Below are 9,635 nucleotides of genomic sequence, written 5' to 3'. Positions count from 1 at the left end.
CTCTGTGCTTATTGCCTGCCTTCTTTGTTCGATCGCTCGACAAAGACGTGCCTTATAAAATATATTTTAATTTGGAAACGGTAAATAGTTTAGTGAATTATAACTATTTCTGTAGCTTGCATTGCAATCTCTCTCTCTGGCTAACTATTTTGAATTTTCTTACCCTTGGCACAGAATTATTCTGAGGAAAGTGAATGCCATTTCATTCACCAACCCCAAGATTGCAATTATGAGATTTTTTCTTTAGAGAAAATGAATACTACACATTGTCATTCAGTCTTCTATGTTTCTGAGTATCATTTACCATTTGCATTGTTCTAAATAACTAGTCTGTTTGATCTCGATCTCCCTTCTGCTGATTTATTTAGGCTCTAGGCATGAAATGTGTGAACATATATTTATATATATACATGTTTGTCAATTCCTCCCTATGTGAAACTGTTGCTTTTCCTTATTCCCAGGTCTGGGATTGTACGTGTGGAATCTTTATTACTGGTTAATGTGATGATAGGATGTTTGAGAAAGACTCGCTCATCATCCGAAGAAATCTACACGAAAAAACCATGGGAGGAGGAAAGCTAGAACTGTGCATGTTAATAGGAAATTACAGAAGCGTTGCCCCCAGCAACATGATAATGAAACCTCATTGTCCAAGGACACCGTAGACACGGTTGAGCTTGCTACCAACCTCCTTTCATTCTGCTGTATCGCGAAACCGCTACTCCTGTTTCTCCTCACATTTGTTGCGGTCTGACCACAAATCTCACACTGTCTATCATTAGAAAGGGATGGTATTGAATTGGTGTTCTATTAAGTGCACCATATCTGATATCGATATCATTAGAAAGGGATGGTATTGAATTGGTGTTCTATTAAGTGCACCATATCTGATATCGAAAACGGTGAAGAAAGGAGATGATGAAGATCAGAGGAATTTTACCTGTTGCCTCGATGCATAAACCAAATCTCGGCACAGTCACGGTGGGATATTCCAAGCTCGTCTTTACAGCTACATCCGAGGTGTATGAGATCTGAAGTTATTGACTCGTGTTCGGAGCTCAAATGACATATCCTGCAAACCTTTTCTTCACTAGAATCTTCACCATCCATTGAACCACCATTGCTTTTTATATCAATGATGCAATTTTGATTACTCTCTGGCTGTCTAGAGCTCTCTTGCATTTCCTCTCCATGCCTCTTGCCATCCTCCTCATTCTCATGCACACGGTTCTCGCTTTCCCCTCCAATGACCCCTTTTGCTTCATGAGGTCTCGATGGCGATGCAGCAATTGTCCCAGATTCATTTGGACTTGTTATCCCACTCGATCCCTCGTCTTGTTTGATCATATCGATGTTTCGTCTCCACGAACAAGTTTACGTTTCATGGAACTTCAAAGCGGCATACCACCATTGGAACAAAATAGTGAAAATGAAGGGCGATATAAAGTAATTGAATTGCTGCTTCAAATGCTTCAGTTAGCTTCAAGTGATTTCGTATTGGTTTGTAGAAACAAGTATGGAACGAATGATAAAAGAGTTTATAAGATTAAATGGGCGAGAATCAGACTGTTGTCTTTCTTTAGTATGAAGCAAGGGAGACTGACAATTACACGGAATTTCAACTTACTGTCTGAAATAAGCTTTTCTCCTTGGTTGGTTGGATGGACAAGACAAGAATTTGTGGGAAGAGGGCTATTATCCAGTGTGGCACAGCCCCATCACAAGTCACTCCAAAAAAAAAGAGCAACAACAGAGAAGAAAGCAAAGGGAACTACCAGGAAATACCTATTGTTCCTGCCTCAAAGCAATCAAAACCTACCAAGATCCCCAAGAGTTGTAAGCTTTTCTAACTCTTATTATGCAATGACAGAGTTGTTCTTAAAGCATGTTCGGAGTGATTAAAATCACTTTGATGGTATGAAAATTAGACAAAATTTCAGAGTGATTTTAAACTCAACAAAAATAATTTTAATCTTTTCAATATGCCTTTAATCAATTAAATTCGGATTTATCTTGTTGGTTTTGCTTACGACTTGATTGATTGATTTTTGAAAATTGCTGAAAAACTCCCACACGTTTTCGATGACATGACCCTCTCTTTTGTTTGTAAGGCTTGGATTTGTAACTACTTTAACTGCATAGGACACGTTTTCTTAAAAGTTGGAGGAGAAAACAAAAACCTCCGACAAGGTAAAAGGGTTTTAAACAAGTCTCATATGTTTTAAAAATAAAGTGGATTGGATTATTATTATTTTCTTTTTAAATAAAATAATGTTGATTTCCTTTAGTAACTATTCATGTTTCGTTGGGTATTCATTTGATTTTTGTTTTTTCTTTGTTTTTTTTTTTTTAATTTTAAGTTTATAAACACTCAGTTTACATCTAAATTCCTTCATTTGTTATATAGATTTTTACTTATTTTCAAAAATCAAGCTTTTTTTTTTTTAAAAAAAAAAACAGAACTTGTTTTTGTTATTAAAATTTGGTTAAGCATTCACTCTTGTATTTAAGGAAGAAACAAATCGTGGTAAGAAATTGAGAGGTAATAAATCTAATTTCAAAATAAAAAACCAATTTTTTATCAAATGGGTGTTTGATTTTTTGTTTTGGTTTTAAAAAATTGTGTTTGTTTTGTTCTATTATAATATAGAAATATGTAGACATTAGAATTCTTAGCCAATTTCTATTTTTTTTTTTTATTCTTTTAGATATTGACTTTGATTTTGAAAATATTTCTAATATATAGACATCAAAACATAAAAAACGGCAGATGGAAGTGGCGTTTATGTTAATTTTCAAACCAAATTGATACCAAATATGACATTAGTTTTTTATTTTGAAAATTAAGTCTATAAATATCTTTTCAATATATGGACGCGTGTGTAATATATATATATATATATATAAAAGAATTTGTTTTTCATTTTTGTAATTTAGCTATGAATTCAATGCGGGTTACTGAGGGAAAACAAATACAAAATTTAAAAATTAACTCCTCCACAGTCCTTTATATTTCATATAAAAAATCATTTCAACTTGAGGAGGTGATATTATATATTCTCAGTTGGAATTCCATATTTGTGCGAAAACCATAAGATGAAGACCTTATTTTGGTGATAAAAGTTCAATTTTTGTGCAATAAATTAAAGGATATAGAATATAGGATTTTTGTACGGATGTAACTACTTTAGACTTACACCTATGCCGTTGACAGCTGCCTGGAGCTGAGCTTCGACTCTGAAAGGCCGACACTCTCCTTTTCTTTTTCAATTTTCACATGGAATAATGAACATATATACGTATATACTTTTTGTTTTTATACTTTGAAAACGTTTATTTTGATGTAAATTTTAACCTGTTTATTTTAATGTTTGTACTTTGAAGATGTTCATTCGGATCTTATTTAAAATTTAAACATAAATTTTCTAGGTAATTTAAACCTTTAAAAACGAATGTATTGTTACATTTTAGCCAATTTTGTGATTGAAGCGAATAATAAAGAGACAAATATAGATTAATGATTTAGAAGGTCACTTTTTTTAAGTACAAGAAAAAACATAATTTAAATGGAACTAAAATAGTCCCATGATTCAAAACGGAAAGTACGTGGACTAAAATGAAAAAAGATACCGGTTAAAGTGGCAAATTTTTATTCTTTTTTTCTTTTTGTTAAAAAATATTTTGTTTATTTTTAAAATAATAATTCAAATGATATAGACTACTTTGTTCTAGTATACACGTTGTGAGTTAATTGAACCATTATCAGTGAGATATGAAAAATCAAGTATGGTAGTACTTATTTCCTATTCATAATTTGACGCGTCATCAAATGATATATTAATTTATTATCCATCTATTTACTAGACCTTATATAATTATTAAATTCTACTTTTGTGGTAAGCAATTGATGAAAGCTTTTTCATATTACTATAGTACTCTTGCCGTTACTTAAAAAAATTTAAAGTTTTCTTTTGTTCAAGTATATGCGGAAAGACATATTTGAAATCTTCTTATGTTAGTTGACTTTTTTTTTTTTCCCCGGAAAATGTGTATATATATTGAAAATTTGAGGGCATCAAGTCTTTGATTTTGAGGTAGTTATTACTAGTTTTATTCTAGTTTAGTTGTTTTTGCAAGGAACGAACTATACTATATTAAAAAGATGGGATTTGTCAAGAACATTTTTGGACCAATACCCTTTACAAAATCTATTAGTTACATCTATGCCATTTCAAAACACAAATCATTTCAATTATTGCTATGAAGTGTGCTAGATAATTATAAAACCTTGGGACTTTTTATTTTTTAACGTTGAAAATCATTAAGCTTCTTGACGTTACACTTCTTACCATGGACTCTTCCTTTATCTCAATTGGACTTCGTCCCTTCCTCTACAATTTTGGTAGAAGAAATATGTGTCATTCAATCTAGCGAGGGAAGGATATTTCCTCCCTTTTTATAACTGATAATAATATTATTTATAACATTGGAATTCTTATTAGGGCTATTTCTAAATATAAAAAATAAACCAAAATATTTATAAAATATGGCAAAATTTTAGAATTATTAATGATAAACGCTAATAGACACTGATAGACTTCTAGTGATATTGATACAATGTCTATCAACGTCTATAATTCATAATTAAAAAATTTTGCTATATCTTATAAATATTGTTAACAGTTTTACCATTTGAAATAATTTCACTTCTTATTATTACATATTAAACTATTCTTCACATGTTAATTGTAATAAAACCTAGCACTATGTTTTTTTCTTTTTATTTCCTACTATTAAAAAAAAAAACAAATATTTGATGTTGTATAAAACTATATTAACTTTAACAAAATGAATATTCTTATAAATATATTGTTTGTTTAGAATGAATAATTATATATATCGTTTAATTCTTATGAAACATATGTTGTTTAATTATAAAATTAGTAGTCTTATTTTTTTCACTTCTAAAAATTAGTATACGTGGTTGAATCTATTAGTGTTTTCTAAATGAAATAAATTAATAGTAAAACATATGTTGTTTAATTATATATATTTTTTGAAAATATTGTTTGAAATGTGAAAAAGAAGCATTATTATTTATTGAAATATAGAACTATTTAAATAGTAAATGTTATCGGTATTCGAAAAATAAAATTGAAAAATATTAGAAAAAAAAAAAACCGACTCCTCTCACTCACACTACTTAATGTAGCATGAAGTATTTAATTACAATTTTGATTAAAAAAACATGTTAGCAAATAGGAAATCAACATGTGCTTGAGAAACAAAATGGAACTCAAGAGAGAGAGAGAAAAAAAAAAAAAAAAAACTGTGAAGCTCAAATATTATTCATGTAAGCAACATCAATATTCTAAAATAATGTTAAATTAAGTATTCAATAAAAAAATGTTCAATACAATTTATTAAAAAACCAAAAATCAAATGAGTTTGTTCCCGTCCTCTCTAAAACAAGGTAAATGTAGTGGTATTGTCTTTTGTAAATTTGTTGTAACTGTTATTAACATGCTGTTGAGGCCAATAATTTATGTTTTCGTGGTTGTTTACGCATTCTTGGTGAAAATTCAATAATCTCGACCGTGATTGCGTATAATTCCACCGAGATTTAGCATATGGTTTGAAATCTCGGGCAAGATATATATATAGTTGCACCGAGATTGAATATCCCCAAGATTTTAACTGGATTTATTAAGTTTATTGAACCTGTATATGATTTTTTTCAGGGATGCCTCGTATATTTGTTTGTTTTCGGGGTGTATGGAAGGAGGATGAGAAAGAATACATAGGGGTCAATTGAAAGGGTTGATTGTTAGCGTCGGAATAAAGTATGAGGAGTTTTTACGGAAAATATATAGAATTAGTGGGATAAATTTTGTTGAATTTGAATGGGTTACAAGGTGTTTGTACAATGTTAGGCCGATTGTATCTGCCTTTGTGATCAGTAATCAAGAAGATCTCCATTTTTTCTTAACTAGTGACGATGTGTCTCAAATGACCCTTTTAATATCGAAGTTACCAGTGTCCATAAAACTCAGGAGTACGATACCATCATATCCAGTTCAAAATGTTTCAACATTCACATCTGAACTTGAGTTTATTCATGAATAAAATATGGTTCCCAATGAGGTGCGATCATTAAGTCCATTGAATAATAATGTATGTCTGTTAGATTTGGGAGAATACGGATGGGTTGTTGAATATGGAATATGTGGACCTATCTGAGGATGTTGTTAACGATGAGGCTGTGTTTGAAGTGGACATGTTAGTGGATTATGATGTGGACGTTAATGTGGCAGATATAGATATGTCCGAGGTGGTTGTTAATATTGTTCATGTGGTAAAGTCAATGATGAATGTAAAACCAAGAGTTGAAAGATGACCTTTTGGTGATAGAAATCTGATAACTGACGGTGAGCATTATGCAGATTCAGTAGGAAGTGGTGAACACTGTATCAGCTGTAACAAAAGGAAGCGTACCGAAAAATTAATGGCAAACACCATAGTCATCTCATCTAAGTCTACTATAGAAAATGTCCAAGTTGGTAATATATTTTTAAGCAAAAAAGATTTGATTAAGAAACTGTCTGTCTTTGCCATTAGGAAGAACTTCCAGTATCGTGTTGATAGATATACTAAGAAGTTATATATTTTAAGATGCGTAGAATTGACTTGACAATGGAAGATTAGGGCCATTAGAATGAAAGACTCTAAAATGTTCAAAACTAGTAAATATGTTAGTGTCCACACATGCTAGAAGATATTAAGAAAACATGATTATAAACAAGCTAAGAGTTAGGTTATAACGAAACTGATTAAGTCTAAATATCAGGATGTTAGTCGTTATTATAAATTGAAGGAAATTATTCAAAACTTTCGCGAGGAGTATGGGATGGACATTAGTTATGAGAGGGCATGGTGGACCAGGGAAGCTGTGTTGTCCTTAACGGGAAGGTCCCTAAAAAGTCATTATGTTTATTACTGCGATATGGGGAAGCGCTGAAGGTTGCCAATTATGGGACTCACTATGAGTTGGAGATTGATCCCGATGAGCATTTTAAATACATTTATATGGCACTTAGAGCTCCAATAAGAAAATTGTATCAGGCTAGTTATTGTTGTTGATGCTGCACATACGAAAAGGAAGTATAAGTGTATTATGCTCGTAGTAGTTTCAATTGATGCTAATAAATAAATATACCCAATTGCTTTCGTTTTAGGGATAAATAAAATGATGATTCATGGACATGGTTCATGAGAAAGTTGCAATCAACTGTTGGTGTGGTTAAGGGTTGGTGTTCTTATCCAATCGACACAAAAGCATTGCGAAATCCATTGCTACAGTTTTTCCTGATGCATTCCACGCATTGTATATCCATCATTTGAGCCCGAACCTGATAACAAAGTTCAACAACGATAACGTGTATTCAAACTATATGTTAGCAGTAAGGGCATGTCGGGAGTCCATCTTCCGATACAATTGGAATAAGTTGGCTCCCTACAACCGTGTTCAAAAATACCTTACCGATGTTAGGTTGTCAAGGTGCGCTCGAGTATATTAAGGGGGAATGAGGTATGATGATGTAGGTCTACTGACTGAAATCAAGAATTGGCTAGCGACCCAATTCCAAATGAAATATTTGGGAGGGACACAATTTGTTATGGGCATTCAGATCTTTAGAGATCAAAAGAATAGAACGTTAGCCCTGTCTCAGGTATCATAACAAGATGCTTGTTAAGTTTTCGATGCAGAACTCCAGGAGAGGTTTAATCTCTTTCAGACATAGAGTTATATTACCTAAGGAATAGTGTCCTAAAACACCTCAAAAAGTTGAGGAAATGAGACAAATCCCCCATGCATCAACTATTGGTTGTCTGATGTATGCAGTGTTATGTACTATACCTGACATCTGCTATGCAGTGGGGATAGTCAGTATATATCAATATAATCCAATATTTGATCACTGGACTATCATTAAGAACATCCTCAAGTATCTACGAGGAACGAAGGACTACATGTTCGTGTATGGTTTTAAGGATCTAATCCTTATAGAATACACAGACTCTGATTTCCAAATTGATAAGGATTTTAGGAAATCCACATTAGGATCAATATGCACTGTTACAGATGAGCAGTAGTCTGAAGGAGCAACAAGCAGGGGTGCATTTCTAACTCCACTATGGAGGTTGAGTACGTAGCGGCTTGTAAAGCTGCTAAAAAAGTTGTGTGACTTAGGAAATTCTTGACAGATCTGGAAGTAGTTCCAGACATTGTGATAATTCCCAAGAGCCTAGGAGTTACAGCGCGAGAAGCACATAGAGCGGGAGTATCTCATCTAAGAGATTGTGTATCGAGGGGATGTGATCGTCACGCAAATAACTTTGAAGCACAACGTTGTTGGTCCATTTACAAAAGCCCTCATGACTAAAGTGTTTGAGGGTCACCTGCAGAGTATGGGTCTACGGGACAAGCCACATTTCATCTATGGCAAGTGGGTGATTTTGTACTAGACGCGTATTATGCCCTATTTTATTGTTTTATGTGTACTTTTATATTAGTATGACTTTTATGATGTACACCCTACTAGCTTTAGGACAAGTGAGATATTGTTGGGATTGATGCCCTAAATCTCGTGGATCTTGTAGTTTGTAATTGTCATATACAAACATTTTATTTATTTAATAAAATATGAGATGTTTTATTAAATATTTAGTAGCATTAACCCACACACCAATAAACTAATATCCAAGGTTATCATTTATAGCTTAAACATGTATGTAAAGAAATATATGTGGATCATGTTTAAGTGATAACCCAAATGATCTCTAGTAGATGGATAAGGCTGGGTACCTTACCCTAATGACATTACGAATATGGTCCGCTTTGTAAATGTTACAATTGTTATAAAGTGCTATAAATGACATGATCCGGATCATTCATGTAGAGACATGTGAACGGAGGTATTCTATACAAAGGAGTTTGTATAAGATCGGATCATGAAATGACTAGTCTCATTATATAACGTCGTTTATAATAGAGACTTACATTTCACCAGGATGACCATAGGTGACATGACATGAATCCTGAGTGAGTTGTAAACTTCTGCCTATGAAAGCGGTCATTTGATTTATATAGGTCAGAGTGGCCAGATCGCCGACTCAATAAGTCTACCATTTTGGGGATTCATCTTATTCGGGAGTTGGGAACATAGATACACAAGACGAAATTCACTCCTTCCCTAACGTCTAGGTAAGTAGATAAATTGCTCCCTTAAGGGTTGATTTTGGGGCTTGAACAATGTTGCAAAATAGTTAATTGGCCCAGCTGTACTTACAAGTGATCTATAAAGGGTTATCGCGTTGTTGATTGGTTGATATGGACACAAGATATATTTGTAATAACGAGAGTGCAACTGTTGATATTTAGTGGAGTGCCCGACAGTTAACAGATGGTGGATCTCGTGACTAAAGAATTTAGTCAGTTATTCACGTACTATTTGAGCTTCAAACTATAGGTCCATAAGGTCCCCTTAGTAGCTCAATGGATTCAAGTTGAGAATCAGTTCTTGGGGTTGATTTGAAATGTTCAAATTGACAAGAGAAAATTCGATTATATATGA

General features: G+C 32.8%; 2 protein-coding genes across 3 annotated transcripts in view; one reads left to right on the top strand and one right to left on the bottom strand.

Moving 5' to 3' along the window:
* LOC120077794 (putative pentatricopeptide repeat-containing protein At4g17915) overlaps positions 1-596 on the top strand; it is a 3,798-nt gene extending 3,202 nt beyond the window's left edge. For both annotated transcript variants that reach the window (XM_039031833.1, XM_039031831.1), the window contains exon 3: positions 462-596. The gene's annotated coding sequence lies outside the window, so the exon portion shown is untranslated. The remainder of the gene's footprint in view (positions 1-461) is intronic.
* LOC120077795 (probable E3 ubiquitin ligase SUD1) lies at positions 497-2,395 on the bottom strand. The gene is made up of 2 exons (XM_039031834.1): positions 941-2,395; positions 497-772 (listed from the first exon to the last, which is right to left on the bottom strand). Exons 1-2 carry the CDS (start codon positions 1,345-1,347, stop codon positions 535-537), a joined length of 645 nt encoding a protein of 214 aa, XP_038887762.1. The 5' UTR covers positions 1,348-2,395; the 3' UTR covers positions 497-534.
* Between the last annotated feature and the right edge of the window lie 7,240 nt (positions 2,396-9,635).

The sequence above is a fragment of the Benincasa hispida genome, chromosome 5, assembly GCF_009727055.1.
Source record: "Benincasa hispida cultivar B227 chromosome 5, ASM972705v1, whole genome shotgun sequence".
Classification (NCBI taxonomy): domain Eukaryota; kingdom Viridiplantae; phylum Streptophyta; class Magnoliopsida; order Cucurbitales; family Cucurbitaceae; genus Benincasa; species Benincasa hispida.
This window is presented reverse-complemented; position numbering and strand designations above follow the sequence as displayed.